The sequence below is a fragment of the Neoarius graeffei genome, chromosome 24 (assembly GCF_027579695.1).
Source record: "Neoarius graeffei isolate fNeoGra1 chromosome 24, fNeoGra1.pri, whole genome shotgun sequence".
NCBI lineage: Eukaryota > Metazoa > Chordata > Actinopteri > Siluriformes > Ariidae > Neoarius > Neoarius graeffei.
In genome coordinates, this window is record NC_083592.1 from 56,851,487 (window position 1) to 56,868,845 (window position 17,359).

The 17,359-nt window shown below is 44.0% G+C and overlaps 1 protein-coding gene across 1 annotated transcript in view; it reads right to left on the minus strand.

Annotated features, from left to right (window-relative positions):
• The window catches only part of hk2 (hexokinase 2), a 72,588-nt gene that overhangs the window by 3,646 nt on the left and 51,583 nt on the right, over positions 1-17,359 (minus strand). Inside the window, exons 12-16 of the mRNA XM_060907515.1 lie at positions 12,711-12,830; positions 9,312-9,407; positions 4,321-4,420; positions 2,610-2,793; positions 2,318-2,473 (exon numbers count right to left, since the gene is read on the minus strand). Of these exons, the coding sequence (XP_060763498.1) occupies positions 2,318-2,473; positions 2,610-2,793; positions 4,321-4,420; positions 9,312-9,407; positions 12,711-12,830 (656 nt within the window). The remainder of the gene's footprint in view (positions 1-2,317; positions 2,474-2,609; positions 2,794-4,320; positions 4,421-9,311; positions 9,408-12,710; positions 12,831-17,359) is intronic.

A 17,359-nucleotide genomic window follows, 5' to 3' on the forward strand; every position in this document is an offset into this window, starting at 1 on the left:
CAAGAAGAACTCCAAGAAGAAAGCACGAAGAATCTTCAACTGGATGGCTTGTGTGGCAGCATATGGTAAGGAGCCACGCTAACCCCCGTGACACAGCAATACGAAGATATTTTGGTTAACGGAGGGAAGACAAATGTTCGTTTAGCAAAATACCCGGCTATGTGTAAACAGCGCCATAAACTGCCTGTTCACTTACAGTACATTGTCATCTCGAGACTGTTTTTATTTGCAGTGACCCCGCCTTCTCATTTTGAGAGCGTGGAGCAAACATACTGCATCCCTATCATATGCGTTTCCCCTCTCTTAATTTGGATACAGTGCTATTCTTATGCCTACTGTGTTTTCATCCTGCCTTATTAATGTACCATTAATGTCACAAAAGTCTGTAAATTCAGTGAATTACAGACTTTTGCTTATCCCGTCCGAATGCGCCACACAATAACACAGAGGTGCGGGGGTAATTGCGAATTACCAGAGGTCCATAGGTAATACTTATCCCGTGCGAATAGGGCTTAAAGTGCTTATTGTCAGGCATGTACCTGATCACATGACCATAGCATGTCTGCACGCACTTGATATTGTACTTAAAACCACCAGAAGTGCCGCTGCTTTCACAGATTAGCTAGCGTGATTAGTGCATGTCGCTCTGACTGACAGATGAGACCAAGTAAGCTCCTCCCACCATGACAGCACGGCCAATTTTTGCTCGTTTGGACCCTCAGCCACAGATGATGATTGCGGCATCATCAGGATTTGAACGACAGGCCGCGTGGGTGAATATTTGTTTTTCTGACACCTTCCATCGCCGTGGTTCCTCCTCTTCAGACAATGTTCCCTGTTCAGTTCGTTTAATGACATGCAGAGTGAAATTAAACGAGCACAGAGAGCAGAAAATGAAATGTACAAAGTGCTGTGTGTGTGTGTGTGTGTGTGTGTGTGTGTGTGTGTGTGTGTGTGTGTGTGAGAGAGAGGGACAGTATATGGATGTGATTACTTGCACATCCTCCATAATGAAAGGTAATCGTGTGCAACTGTCGAGTAGATCAATGGTAATTACAGCAGCTGTTTGTTGCGATTGCTGTCCTGATTACACAAACACTTCAGCGAGCGCGTGAGCCGAGACAAAACCTTTGTACAGATTTCTCCAGTGCGGAGACACACACACACACACACACACACACACACACACCAAAATAAAAAACACCACTCCTCCTGCTCACAATCCTTTCAAATTAAATTCTGATGAAACAAAAATGTTCAGGAGGACGAACTTCATCCATCTGTAAATCTGTCTGAAAACTCAAATCATCCTAACACTGTAGAGGAGCGCTTATTCATCCATCCATCCATCCATCCATCCATCCATCCATCCATCCACTCGTTTCTGCATTTATTTATGCTGTAATATACAGCTTTCATATTGGAGAAAACTTCAGAAGGAAGCATCGATCCATCCATCTGAGAAAACTGCAGACCTGGGCATCTGTTCTTCCATCCTTCCTTCTGTCCATCCATCCATCCATCCATCCATTCAACACTCTCCAGCTACCCATTACTTATTTCTAACCATCATCCAGTCTATCCACTTCTTTTTCTTCCTTCTCTACTCATAGCCATCTGTCTCTCCATCCATCTGTAAATCCATCAACTACATCTTTCAGCCATATTCATTTACTTCTAGGTGGTCATGTCATCTATCTATCTATCTATCTATCTATCTATCTATCTATCTATCTATCTATCTATCTATCTATCTATCTATCTATTAGTTTATTCATCCATCCATCAGTTCATTCATTCATCCGTTCATCCATCCCTTCATTCCAGATGCCATTTTTGCTTGTTTCTATCAAGCTATCAGCTGATTCATCTGTTTCCTCCATATCCAGCTCTCCCTCCATCCATCTGTCTCTTTTCATTTCATCAGTCTTCACATTTCCTCTCCTTTCCCTTTTCTCTTGCTCTGTATAAAAGTGTGACATTCACATGATTGACAGATCTCATGTTTATTTTTGTGAGAAAGCAGGATTTTAGCAGGGACCTCTCCAGGGGAAGACTCCATCTCTCTCTCTCTCTCTCTCTCTCTCTCGTTCTTCCTTTCCTTGGCCTATCTTTGAATATTCATTCTTTCCTTTCCTTTCTTTCTTTCCTTGGACTGGGGATCTTTAAATCTCATGCTCGGTTTACTTTGACCAGTTTGACCATAAATATAATAAACATGTAATAATTAATAATTGAGAAGCTTTTTCACTTTTTAAGCTGCGTGATGCATGATGGACACACACACACACACACACACACACACACACACACACACCTTTCGATCTGGGAAAGGAACTTGGTCTCAAAGATGCCGCGGGTCTTCAGTCTCTCAGAGAGTTTTCCGCGGAACAGCAGCCCTTTGGCGGTGAAATCCAGCAGGACGTTCCTGACGATCTCCCCAAGGTACATCCCGCTGATCATCTTCTCAAACCTGTCACTCACACACACACACACCCAAACTCTGACTCGCCTGAAGTTATGATATAAAATATAGTTTTTCTTGAGACTTGTTTTGCCCGAATGCTAAAACACCCAGCTGAAACCACTTGATGTCATGTGACCGTCACCTCTGTTTGCCGGGATGGGTTGAGTTTTCGTCCACAGCATTGTCGAACACTGTGCAGAAGTCATCGAGTTCACCGTCGTCTCCGAACGCTCCCCACTCCATGTTCACACACATGCGGCCCTCGTTTCCCTCCACCAGCTCCACGTTCCTCATCTCCTCCATGTAGCACGCGTTTGTACCCGTACCTACACACACACACACACACACACATCACTGACACTGGAGACTCCTTCCATAAATGTCAAATAAACGTTTTCACACAAAATATCAACCAGTAAATGTTGTTGTTTTTTTATTTGTTTACATGAAACATCAGCTGTACAAGTTACTGTGAATGAGTTGTTGCTATAGCAACTAGGGATGGACATTTCAAGCAAAAATATTTTCGATATTCACTGGGAGCTATTCAAACAGCTTTTATGTGCATTACCGCCACCTTCTGGTGGCACCATAAAAACAAGGGAAAATAGATTCAAGACCAAACCATCGTCGCGTAAACCGCTCGATTTTTATAATTTAATGACTATTCAAAAACGATAACGCATCAGAACAAGCGCATTCATATAAACCTGCACGACTGTCAGATCTGCTGTTACAGAATATTAATCAACCAATCAGAGTCTAGGCACTGCAAAGTTTAAAAAGATGTGTGAAAACATCGAGACCAGTTGTGTTCACGCTGCTGTGTTCATGTAATAATGAAAAATGATTGCGTGATCTCGAGGTTAGAAAACTTGTTTTCTCGTGATAAAGTTAATTATTTATACAATTAATTATTTTTCTTATACGGCATGAGCTACTTCTGGTAAAATTGTGCGATCTGATTGGTTCCTTCGTGGGCAGAATTCTCCTGTAATGCCCGTGGGTGATTACGGACTTTCTTTCCAAGGCGCCGGCTTTCAATGTTGCAAAAAACAAACAAAACGACAAAAAAAAAAAAAAGATGAACTGGAAATCAGTTTTGTTGAAAAATAAACCATCTCATCTCATTATCTGTAGCCGCTTTATCCTTCTACAGGGTCGCAGGCGAGCTGGAGCCTATCCCAGCTGACTACAGGCGAAAGGCGGGGTACACCCTGGACAAGTCGCCAGGTCATCACAGGGCTGACACATAGACACAGACAACCATTCACACTCACATTCACACCTACGGTCAATTTAGAGTCACCAGTTAACCTAACCTGCATGTCTTTGGACTGTGGGGGAAACCGGAGCACCCGGAGGAAACCCACGCGGACACGGGGAGAACATGCAAACTCCGCACAGAAAGGCCCTCGCCGGCCCCGGGGCTCGAACCTGGACCTTCTTGCTGTGAGGCAACAGCGCTAACCACTACACCACCGTGCCGCCCAAAAATAAACCAATATAGATTATATTTTTGTCTTTCTCAGAATATTTGTCATGTATCACTTGAGTGGAGAAATAAATTCAGTTTTGAAACTGCTAGCTGTTTATTCTGCGTAACTCGACTACGTTACAAATATGAGGTGACTGAAAGCAGCGTCACGCCGCGTTATAATGAGCAACTGTTTTAATCTTAGAAATAAAAAAGCCAGATAACAAACTCCTTATTAACCTCGATCACTCGGTCTTTACGGGAAAACATTAGACCGAGGTCTTGGGAATACAGACCGAGCCGTAGGCACGCACACACACACACACACACACACACACTGAGCTCATGTCATCCAGCTCTCTGAAGTCAGACTCACCTACAATGAGCCCCACTTCACACTGAGGGTCGTCATATCCGCACGACATCATTGTCCCCACCGTGTCATTCACCACGGCAACCACGTCCAGATCAAACTCCTAAAACACACGACACACGACGGGGGAAATGAAAACACCAAACACACACCATCAGAAAGAGAAAACAGAAGAAAAAAACCCAGTAGATGAGTCTGGACTGGAGGAAACAGATTTCACTTCTAAGACTGGGAAATCACATCGTAAAGATTTTTATCATTTCAGTTATTATACAGGGAGTCTCTCGCTCTCTCACTCTGTCTCTCTCTCTCTCTCTCTCTCATGCTCCGCCCCAGACATCCACTCCGGAGATTACAGATCTCTCACGCCAGCGCCGATCCGGGACAGGAATTCCTTCTCACCTGCATTCACTTCCTGGTTTTCACCGCTGCTTATATACGCCGTTCTCAGACTCATACTTTGCCAGAACGGCTCGTTTTGCTACTCTAGCTGTTTTTGTGCCTCTCTTACTTCTCATGGTTTATCTCTCTAGCGATTTTCTCTTGTTCATGGTTTTTGCACTAGTGTTTTTCTGGTTCATGGTTTTTTGCACTAAGGGTCTTTTCTTGTTCAGGGTTTTTTGCGCTAGCGTTTTTGTCTTCGCCGGTCTCATGTTTTTGTCAAGTTGTTTGTTCTCATTTTGCCTGGAATACTTTTGCCATTTGTTTTTTGTCCTGTTAGTTTACCTTTTGCCATGCCCTTTCTTCCCTGTATTAAATCATCTTATTTATTTGATTAGTCTGTGTTCTGCTTCTGGATTCTACTCACCACATCTCTCCCCCCCCCCCCCCCCCCCCCCCCCCCCAACAGTATGTTCTGGCCAACATTGGCTCCAGCGGAACTCGCCCATCTGAGAACGGCCATCCAGCAGCAAGGGACTCTCCTCGGGACCCACCAACAAGACCTACAACAAATTACCCAGAACCTCACCACCCTGTCCAACGCACTCAACCTTCTCACCATGCAGATGCAGCACTGTCAAGCCATGCCTACCCCTGCTCAGCCATCTCCTACTTCAGCTCCTGCCACCGCCTTTCTCCACGAACCGAGACTTCCAGCGCCTCAGCCCTACAAGGGAGAACCAGGTACTTGCAGATCATTTGTCTCGATGTTTGTTGATCCTAGAGCTGCAACCTCTGGCCTTCCCCACAGAATGCTCCCGGGTAGCATATACAATAACGCTCCTCACCGGCAAGGCCAGAGAGTGGGGAACAGCGGTCTGGGATGCCAATGCACCCTTTTGTTCCAGTTTCAAGGATTTCCCTGAGGAGATGAGGCGAACTTTCGACTGCTCTCTGTCTGGCTGGGAGGCAGCCAGAGAGCTCATGGAGCTGCGGCAGGGATCCTGGTCTACCTCGGATTATGCCATCGAGTTCCGGATGTTGGCGGCTTCGTGCAGTTGGAACGAGAACGCCCAGATCAACGCATTGCTGCACGGGTTGTCCGACACCACCAAGGACAAATTGGTATCACGGGAACTGCCGTCAGACCTCTCCAGCCTCATGGACCTCGCCAACCACATCGACGTTTGGATCCAGCAAAAGAGGAGAGGGAAGAACTGCCCCAGCTTCACCTCCTCTCCACCTCCTGCCACGTCTGTCGAACCCATGCAGGTAGACTGGGTTTGGGTGTCACCGAAGGAATGACATCACCGGCAGAGCACGGGGGCCTGCTTCTACTGCGGTCAGCTGGGACACATCTGCTGAGCCTGCCCACTAAAACGACAAGCCCACCAGTGAATCAAGGGGCCCTGGTGGGCAATGCTCGGAACCAGTCCCCCGCTAATCGTCCATTACTTCCTGTCATTATCTGTGACAACCAGCATCACCACCCCCAAGTCCTCGTCGACTCAGGGGTGGACAGGAACCTGATCTGCTCTGCCACTGCCAAGTGTCTGGGAATCCCGCTACTTGCTCTCGACGTCCCTCTCAGGGTCCTGACACTCAATGACTTGACCAGCATCACCCATCTTACCGCCCCGCTCACCCTAAGGATTTCCGGTAACCACTCAAACCATCCAGTGGAAGATGAGTGGATGAGTGGAAGACTGCCTTTAACACCACTGGTCACTACAAGTACCTTGTGGTCCCTTTCAGCCTGACCAACACGCCCGCAGTCTTCCAGGCATTCGTTAACGACGTCTTAAGGGACTTCCTAAACATCTTCGTTTTCGTGTACCTGGATGACCTCCTGATCTTCTCCCGCTCCCTGGAGGAACATCGGGGTCACATCCGGCAGGTCCTCCAGCGCCTGCTTGAGAACAAGTTGTTCATCAAGGTGGAAAAAAGTGAGTTCCACCAAGGCTCTGTCTTGTTCCTGGGGTTCATCATCTCTCCAGCAAAGATCCAGATGGACCCCCTCAAGCTGGAGGCAGTTGCTTACTGGCCCACACCATCTTCGAGATGAGAGCTCCAGCGCTTCTTGGGGTTGGCCAACTTCTACAGGCGCTTCATCCGCGACTTCAGCACAGTGGCCGGACCTCTCTCAGCCCTGACCTCGACCAAGACCAAGTTCAAGTGGGGGGAGGAAGCAGAAAGTCTTTTCCAGTCTCAAGCGCAGGTTTACCACAGCACCCATTCTCACCATACCCGATTCAACCAAGCAGTTTATCGTCGAGGTCAATGCTTCTGAGTCAGGGGTCGGAGCCATCCTATCCCAGAGGGCCAACGACAACAAGGTTCACCCATGCTCCTTCTCCTGCCGGCTATCCCCAGCCGAACGGAACTACGACATCGGCGACCGAGAGCTACTGGCCGTGAAACTAGCCTTGGAGTGGAGGCACTGGCTCAAGGGGTCTGATCTCCCTTTCCTAGTCTGGACCGACCATAACCTGGAGTACCTCAACTCCACCAAACGTCTCAATTCCTGTCAAGCCCGTTGGTCTCTCTTTTTCTCCCAGTTCAACTTCACCCAGGATGTTCTTGGAACCCAGGCTCCAAGAACGGCAAACCCGACGCCCTGTCCAGGATGTTATCTTCCCACCAAGAGGAGTCCAAGCCACCAGAGACCATCCTTCCTCCACGCTGCCTGGTGGGAGCCGCTATTCTAGAGGTTGAGACGCTCGTGCAGAAGGCACTGGAGCAGGACCCCGGTGAAGGTAACTCCAACATTCCCCTTAACCATCTGTTTGTTCCCTGTCCTGTGCAAACTCAGGTGCTGCAGTGGAGTCATGGCTCCAAGCTGGCCTGTCATCTGGGAGCTGCCTGAACCCTGGCTCTCATCCAGCAGCACTTTTGGTGGCCATCCATCAAGGAGGACATCCAGGAGTTTGTGGCAGCCTGCGACACATGCTCCCGGAACAAGACCGCCAATTGACCCCCTGCCGGCTTACTAAGACCCCTTCCAACTGCGCATCAACCTTGGTCTCGCATCGCCCTGAACTTCATCACCGGACTCCCCAACTCAGGTGGCAACACATGCATCCTCACTGTTATTGACTGACTGTTTTTCTAAGATTGTCCATTTCATTTCTCTGCCCAAGCTCCCCTCAACCAAAGAGACTGCAGAACTACTCGTCCACTACGTTTTCCGCCTACATGGTCTGCCTACCAACATTGTTTCTGACCGGGGTCCTCAGCTTACTGCACAGTTCTGGAGCGCCTTCTGCAAACTCATCGGAGCCACCTGTCGTCTCTCCTCAGGCTTCCACCCACAGACCAACGGCCAGGCAGAACAGGCGAACCAGGCTTTGGAGGTTGCACTCAGGTGCATGGCATCCAGGGATGCCAGTTCTTGCAGCAAGTACCTACCCTGGATCGAATATGCACAACACTCTCCCTTCCTCTGCCACAGGTCTCTCTCCATTCCAGTGCTCACTAGGTTACCAACCACCACTGTTCCCCAGTCAAGAGGAGGAGGTCGCCGTACCCTCAGCCCAGCTCTTTATATGCTGCTGCAGGAGGATGTGGGCATTGGCCTGGAGAAGACTCATTCGCTCCATACTTGCATCCAAGAGGCAGGCCGACAAACGTCACTCCAAGGCACCCACCTACCGAGTAGGTCAACGAGTTATGCTCTCCACGTGCCACCTGCCACTTAGGACCGTCTCTCGCAAGCTAGCATCCAGGTTCCTTGGACCCTTCCTCATCAAGAAGGTAATCAACCCATGTTCTGTTAGACTGGCATTACCATTCACCATGTGACATGTTCACCCTACCTTTCATGTATCTCAGCTTAAACCTCTGGTCTCTAGTTCTTGATTTATAATTTTTCAATAAAACTCTAACTGTAACAAACAAACTATCCAAAGCCCCATTATGGTGTGTGTTCTAACCAATGACCTGATCTGATCTGCAGTTTTAAGAGGATTGTCTTTCACTTTCTTTTAATGAAATGAAGCCGAAAGAAAACAAGTTGGACATGATCAGGGGGACAGAATCACAGTGTGAATGAAAACAAACCATAAGTGAGTTTGGCACTGTCGTTTAATTAAAAAACAAAACTGATATTTCATAACATTTTGTGATGGTTAATGTGAACCATACAAAAGAAAAATACAATGAAATGGAGATTCACCACAGATCTATTTTATCAAGGTATTTGATCTCCATTTCTGATTTCAAGGAAGTCTAATAATCTAAATTGGAGATTACGCCGTGGTTATTTTTACACACACACCTGCTGTACTCGGCTTCCCTGGAATTTCGTAAACAATAACATGGCCGTATCACTGATGGGAGTGAACTCGTTTTGTTGGAACTTTATTGATCTTGAACTTGAATAATTTCTATAAAAATGGTGATTTTCAACAAGTATTAAACTCGTCCCGTCGGACAGGCAGACCTGGATTTGACCAAAAGTTTGGTTGTCCCGGGCAGTCGGACTACTGCTAATATTGAGCCCTAAAACACTTATGTGCCAAAAAGAACATTTTGTTTGTTCCACCATGCAGCATCGAGCACTGTGTAGATTTAGATGTTTTTGTGATCAGTACAGAGACAGGAGGAGCACAAACCTCCATGCGATGAATGGCGTCTTTGAGCAGCACCGCAACGTCTTCACCTTCACAGCCACTCGCCGTGAAGCCCTTTGTCCACTTCAACAGAATGCCCTGCAACACAGAGATATGCATAAGTGCACTTTCAGAGCACTCTGGTGGAATGTGCTGCTTCAACTCTTTCTTCTCCTGGACTCAAGTGTTTTCTACACAATTTATTCTTCACACCTACTGTCTAAATTTTTTTTCTTCACCAGGATGCAGGAGGTTTTCTGAAAGCTCTCAACCCAGAGCATGATCACGTTACTTTTTATAAATAAACTGGGGGGGGGTAGTCTGAAACTTAAGCTGAACCGAACAACCAAACTGTGACCTTAAAGCAAGATATCAATTCTCCATCGTGGTGACCTTTAACCATTTTGCTTCCTACCTGCTGCTATCGGGTCGTTTCTCAGGTGTTTTTTATTGTGCCAAGAGGTGATTTTATTCATAACACTATGCATTAAAAAAAAAACCTCTCAAACCCCCCGGGCTAAAACGGGAGAGAATGGCATGGAAGTGTATAATGGGCCTCAGTTCATCTCATCTCATCTCATCTCATCTCTAGCCACTTTATCCTGTTCTACAGGGTCAAAGATGTAGATATTTCTTATAAAATTTGTATGTCCTTTGTCTGAAACTTGTATAGCATACAACAGTGAAACCAGATATAAGATCCTTAGTAAATTTGAACAAAATGAAACTTGTATGATTTGCGTATTTATCAGAACAATATATGACAGTAATGCAAAAGTGGCCACTTTCAGGAGTAAATCTCATCTCATCTCATTATCTGTAGCCGCTTTATCCTGTTCTACAGGGTCGCAGGCAAGCTGGAGCCTATCCCAGCTGACTACGGGCGAAAGGCGGGGTACACCCTGGACAAGTCACCAGGTCATCACAGGGCTGACACATAGACACAGACAACCATTCACACTCACATTCACACCTACGGTCAATTTAGAGTCACCAGTTAACCTAACCTGCATGTCTTTGGACTGTGGGGGAAACCGGAGCACCCGGAGGAAACCCACGCGGACACGGGGAGAACATGCAAACTCCGCACAGAAAGGCCCTCGCCGGCCACGGGGCTCGAACCCGGACCTTCTTGCTGTGAGGCGACAGCGCTAACCACTACACCACCGTGCCGATGGGCCTCAATTATCTTTATTTATTTATTTATTACTAAAGCTGCATTTAAATGTTTATCGTTTGAAACGGGTTAAGCTTATAGTTCATATTTTCTATTTCTTACACCAACGTATTTTATTTATACAGTTCTTCATATTTATAGCCAATTTTAATATATTGAATTTATGCATATTATTAATATTAATCATAATTTGCTCCTTTTTTCATTTCTATTTACTGCTTGTTGCATACTGTATGTGTGTGACAGGGCTTGTACAGCCACTGACTGGATTACCCTGTAGTTTAAGTTTAAATAAAGGTTTAGACATAAGCCAACTTTCGTTAGTGCTGTTTTTTTTGTTTGTTTTATATCTGTACTCGCGTGCATACGGTAACAAGCACCAATCTGTTGTAAAATGTAAACTGTGTTTATATCAGAGCTCGTAAGGATTTAGTGACTCCTACAAACCTGCAGAAAAATTAAAGCTCGCAAAACAGCAAGAGGAAAAGAACTTCTCAGAGACAGAATGAAAAACAAACTTTACTGGTTTAAAATGCAGTTCCTATGCAGGGCTCGAAATTCGCGGTGGTCCGGTCGCCTGAGGCGACTCAATTTGTCATTTGGCGGGTAATTCCTGTCATTAGCCAGCCGGGCTGGCTAGTTGAAAATAAAAAATATATATGAAGCGAAGATTCAGACACACCGTCAACTAAAGCCGCCACATATTCAGCGCGTGCCGTGTCTGTGTTAATCGATGTGTTTATCGGCAGGACGCTCAGGCTGTCGTTTTTTTCACGACTGCGCATGCATATAACAGACATCTCAAGTCTCCCGGAAGTTCCGGGAGTCTCCTGCATGTTGACAGTGGCTCCCTGATGCCCGCAAATTGGATAATATCTCCCGGAGTCTAGAGCAAGAGCGTGCACGCGAAACATTAATGTCTGCATCGTGCATATGACGGGGAGCGCGAGAGAGACTGCGTGTGTGCCTGTTCATGAAGCGCATGCTAGACAAAGAGCATCCTGATTGGTTTACAGACATCCCAACCTGCAGACCCCCCCCACACTGATGGGGGGGAAAAGTCCAATATATTATTATTTGTTGATATTATATTATGGTGCTCTGTGTTATGTATTTAACAACAGTATCAAAATACTCGGGTCTTGAAATAAATGCACATTAGTCATGAACAATGGTAACGACTCTCTTTTGCGTTGTTTTTGACAGAAGTAAAATTCATACATGAACAAATTTTGGCGAGTTGATTTTCTGTTTGGCGAGTTACTTTGGAAGGGAACTAGTCCGGCTGGCTGGTGGAAAACTATACGAATTTCGAGCCCTGTAATGGTTTATTTTTCCTCCTCCATGAGTGAATCTTCATGATGCACGAGCTGCTGAAGATTTAAACACCACCGTTTATTTAAATGATTATTATAATTAAATCATTTCTGTAGCTTGCAAATACTACTTTTATGTACTTAATTTTTACTTGGAAAATTTAATTATATTTCATTTTTACTTTTCCTGTCTTGAGTCATACTTCTCAAATTCAAAATAATTATTTTGAATTTTTTTTTAAATAAAAAAATTTAAATACTTTACACTTGGTGTTAATTTTTTTTAAATATTTGTTTTTTCATTGTACTGTAAAATATTTTTCTAACCAAAAATTAAGGTAAAAAATTTAAATCATACCTCTATACATTTTTACCTGGTAAAGCTTCCTTGCAAAAATACATATCAGGTTGCAAAAGCGTTTATAAAACGTTGCAGGTTTTCTAATAGTAATTCTTTCTCAAAGCGTTTTGACGTGAGCTTTAGTGATTTATATTTTGAATCATGTGCTGTTTATTCACTATCTCGAGCCCTGACTAAAAGGGAAAACCCCACACACAGCTTGCTAATTCAAGCTAAACATACAGTACTGTGCAAAAGTCTTGGCCCCCTAATTAATTTTTTTTTAAATACAAATTTTGTGATAGATTTCTGACTTCTACATTACCAAGTCAAAACATTACAAAAACATTTTAGAGTTCCAAATGTTCGGTTTCCAGAATTACAAAATTAAACCTTAGAGGGAAAAACTTTTTGTAATATGTCTGAGCAGCATATTCCATAAGAGAGCACTTTTCAGATTAAAAAAGAAAACATAAAGAAGGCTACTGGGTTTCGGTGCAAAATGAAGACGCGAGTGTGACAAAGTGTCCAGAAGAACTGCGGCTGGTTCTGCAGGATGCTGTACTGACCTTGTTCAATCCAGCTTGATGGCAGGGAAAAGAGAAGGTGAATCCCAGAGGTAATGACGCTCCCTTCATGCCCATGTACTCCAGGAAGTCTGCGATGCAGTGGACGATGTGATCGAACAGCTGCAGGAACACATGTTTATTACATCATTGCTCTGCTTAGCGTCGTGTCTGACGATGCTGTGATCAAATCATCAGCGATGGACACTTTGAGTGGCTTAATGTCTTAATTAAACAATCTATAGCTCAATAAGTAATTACATTTAAAAGGAATAATATCTGCAGTAAACAGTCCTTCCACCATCGAATGCAGTCTCTGGTTGCTAAGCAACATCATGGACAGGGATCAGTAGGTTTTGAACACAATATGGAGTCGGCTCGCTGGCTAGCTAGTTCATGTTGCTTTGTGCTTCCTGTGAGATTTGATCTTCGTCTGGTGAGCATTCATATTTTAAGGTCAGAAGAGAGAAACGTATTCGTGAGAAACGTATCGTTTTTGGCGTCCGCTGATGATGTCACTAACTCTACCGTGGTAACCGTTTCAGTGGGATTGTAATTTGACACAGCGAACACAGATGAGTGGAGTGATACACACAGTGAAACGGTTATACTAATAATAAATCAATCAGTCACTCTTGGAACGCTGCTCGTCCAATCAGATTAGTCGACCAGCACTAACTGTCGTATAATATTCTCTATTATTTTAGCCACATTCACTGGTTACGAGCAATCACGCGTTCTGATTGGCTACTCTACTACTAGGATATCAGCTCATATACCGTGAGTAGAGAAAAACAAAATGGCGTAGCGTGTTGCTGAACCAACTGAGGACGAAATAAAAACTCTACTCATCGACTATCAGATCGTGTACGACTCAATTTTGTGGAATAACTGTTAATTATTCGAGTTATCTTGAGTGTATTCAAAACAGGAGAAATGCCGTCTCAGGAGGACGTCTAACAAAACAGTGAGGCATCAAGGACTGTTCAAAACTGATCAAACTCTCGTTTCCTGTCTTCTCAGATGCCTTCAAACTGCCCCATTGGAAGGCAAAATTGATTGATTAATGTCCCGTCGATGCTGCCGATTTCCCATAAATCTGTGCCTCAGCTCTGTCAAGCAACAAAAAAATAAAAAACAATGGCGGCTCGAACTTCACGGAAAAGTGATTTTCATTTACAAATATACATTCTTCTTTGAAATCAACACCATACTATCTTATAACCTCAAGACTAGAACCAACACACTTTCTTTGATCTGATTTGTGAAGGATCTGTTAACCAAGCAGCGAACTCTGGTTTAGTTACACGGCGTCACACGTCACCGTAAACCCTGTCCTGAAAGGTCGTTCCAACTGAAGATGCCTTCAGGTGAAAGTCTTGCCTTAGGACACACCTGCAAGGCAACAAGGCGGCGACCTTCTGTTTCGAACGCAGACGTTGTACAACTCACAATACACTAAACGGAGAACAGCACCACCTTGTGGACAAAATAGGAACTGATTCTTATTACAAAGAGCGCGGGGGGGATGAATCAGATGAGTGAAGAAATCTCTCCAACATTCCACTTTTCTGTACTCTCAGGTCTGATTAAGTTCTGTCTCAGGTTCCTGATTATCAAAGCACTCGCTGTGAAGAACATTGTTTAACCTACCCGGTGAAGGACGCAAATACTGAATTAACGTGGGCGAGGAGCCGAACGCTCGTGCAGCACTTCACACCTGACACCGGTGTAAGCGCTCTCCTCAGAGCCGGAGCGAGGAATTAAATCGGCCCACGGTGCATTTTACACTGAGAGACTGTGGACAACTTTATGGCAGTGCACATGAATGATGTTTAAGGACAGACACGAGGTCCTTCAGCACACTGACTATGTATAAAGCTAATGAAATAAACCTCTACTTTAAAGCACTGTCTGCAACATTTTGTTGTTTTTTTCTTTTTTGCTCTTTTTGTTTGTTGTGTACAGCAGGACAGGTTTTAGTTTTAATCTTTTATAATATTTAACAATAATCAATTTGATGTTTTTCGAAAATTTTTTAACTCCTTTTCCAATCTTTAGTCCTCAGGTAACACACAGACAGTAACCACTCTTAGCACTCCTATTAACCCTATTATTAATAATAACTTATTATAATCCGATTATTATTCTCGTTAAAGTTTAAAGAGTCGTTCTGCTGATGAGGAGGTTGCGTGTCTTCACTGAAGTTTCCCCAAGAGGACTTCGCAACGTGGTGAAAACCGAGTCACCACGAGAACTGCTACATGCAGATGATCAGGCTCTAATTACTGAATCTACTGACGAGCGCCAGAATATTCTACAGATTTGCCAGAACGTCAAGGCCGTAGGAGCTCATCCAGCCTGCCATCAAAACAACCATGACGACCAAAACATCCAACAGAACTGAAATGTGACGATGTGAGAGAGAGAGAGAGAGAGAGAGAGGACCGAACTCCACCACAAACTCTTTACTACAGGAACATCAATAAAGGACTAAATGTTGTTCCCCGAGGGAAGATCGACCCAAAACATCGATCAGAACTGAATTCGCATGATAAATCTGAGAGGAGATATAATTCTCATGAGAAGCCTGGAAAATTAATTAATTTGGCCTAATTAGTAACTCGTTAACAAGAAATGTGACAAAACAACGACCAAGTTTTGTGCGGAGTGACGAGTTCTTTCAAACAAAACAATCGGAACGGAAATCCATGAAGAAATGAATTGATGGAGGAGATACGATTTAACTGAATTGTGGATGACGGACGTGACGCCATGGCAACAGATCATCGGCCTGATGGACAGATGAGCTAAATAATGCACTTCAGAAACAGATTGCGTTTGATCGTAGAACATCTAGAACAATGTGGACGACGAATGTTGGGCAGAGACGAATGATGATGAAGACATCGGACTTCATGCAACTGCTGGACACAAGAGTTTCCACTCGATCCACACAGACGCACTCTCAGGCTGGAAACGTGTCTAAAAATGATGATGATGATGATGATGGCTGCAGCTTTGGAGCCACAGTTTAATCAGTTGTACGTGACGTCCAAAAAAATAAATAAATAAACAACATTTTTAAATTACACTGCAATGCAGGAATTATTTCTGATTCAACATCTCGCTAAAAAACGTCTCACTCTGTTTCCACCTTCAGGTTTCCCAGCATGCAGGTTTCTCTCGCTCGCTCCCTGAGCTGCAAGCTGATCCATTCAGGATGTCAGAAAAAAGTTTTTTGTTTTGTGCTTTTGTGAACAAGTTGCAAGCGCCATTGTGACCAGCAAAGAAGCAGATGGCAGTGATTTTAAAAAGCTTCCAGCTTCCGTAGAAGATGCTGTGAACTGCATGTGGATGAAGAGTATTTAAAGTGTCCACAGAGAACGTAAAGCTTTTCCCGTCAGAAGCTTTTTTTAAGAGTGTGAAATTGGTCCTGAATAAACCAGCAGGAAATATGGCTTTTTAAAAAAATTGTCATGAATTGCCTAAAGTGTCAATTAAAGATGATATTTTGGAGAAACTGAAGCTGGGAATAGTGTGTGTCCTAATTTGGGTCTGAAAGTGTACAAAAAACCAACCACTTTTCCCCCTCAGACATAAAAATATTTTCAATCCATTTAAGCGACTTCATAAAAGTTAGACATGCCTCATGCTGACGCTCACACAACTGCCGTACTGAATTATTTATGTCGCCTCAGACAAAAAGCCTAAATGTGTGAAAAATAGCGGCTTGTTTTCAGCCGAATGCGTCGCATCGGTTCTGCTTTTCAGAACTGCTTTCAAAACGGATTGAACATGGATTAAAGCAAAAAAAAAATTATTTGACTGAAAATTTACGGGGGGTTTATGGGTGGATTTCGACAAAATTCTGAGAATGGTTAACTTAGAACTGATAACTTTTTATCAATTAATTAATGGATTAATATATTAAATTTATTGCACTCTCTTTCCATTGCTTCCGTATATTATTTTTTTGTGGCAAACCACACAAATGCAAGCGCCTGGAATGTTTAGTTTTTTGCACCATGAACTAAATGGCTTTCCGTTTTCACCTATTTCGTACAGCCAAGCCCACCTCCACTTGTTTTTTACACCTTTATCGATGGCAGACACATCAGTGCCTTCTTTCATGTAAAGCGCATCCATGCTGCCGAAACCAAAAGCAGAACGACATGCTCCTCTGTGCTCGACGTCAATATAGAAAAAAGTTTGGATCTTCGCTTAAATTAAAATTATAATTATAATTTGACCTTACTTTGTGTTGAATACGACTTCAAAAGCAATTCAAGATTTTATTAAGAGAAATATTGTGGCCAACACGAGTGTGAAGTTACCTAAAAGATCGCGTGAAGTTGGCTGCTATCTACTTTGCGTTCGTTCTCATTTTCCTCCATCATTTCATAGGCCAGAAACAGATGTTTTGACGTAATTTAACTTAGTAGGCTATGATTATTATTTAACCGTAGTCTTCTAGACATTTGACTGTTTGGGGCATTGAACGCTGGTGTATGATTTTCAGGGAATAAAGTTTAGCGCATGTCGGAACATCACTGCGCTCGCAGCCTCCAACTCCTCAAACGTCCTTTAAATTGTGATATAACGTAGGCTATAAGGCACGATTCTAACATGCCTTACACACTGGCCTAACG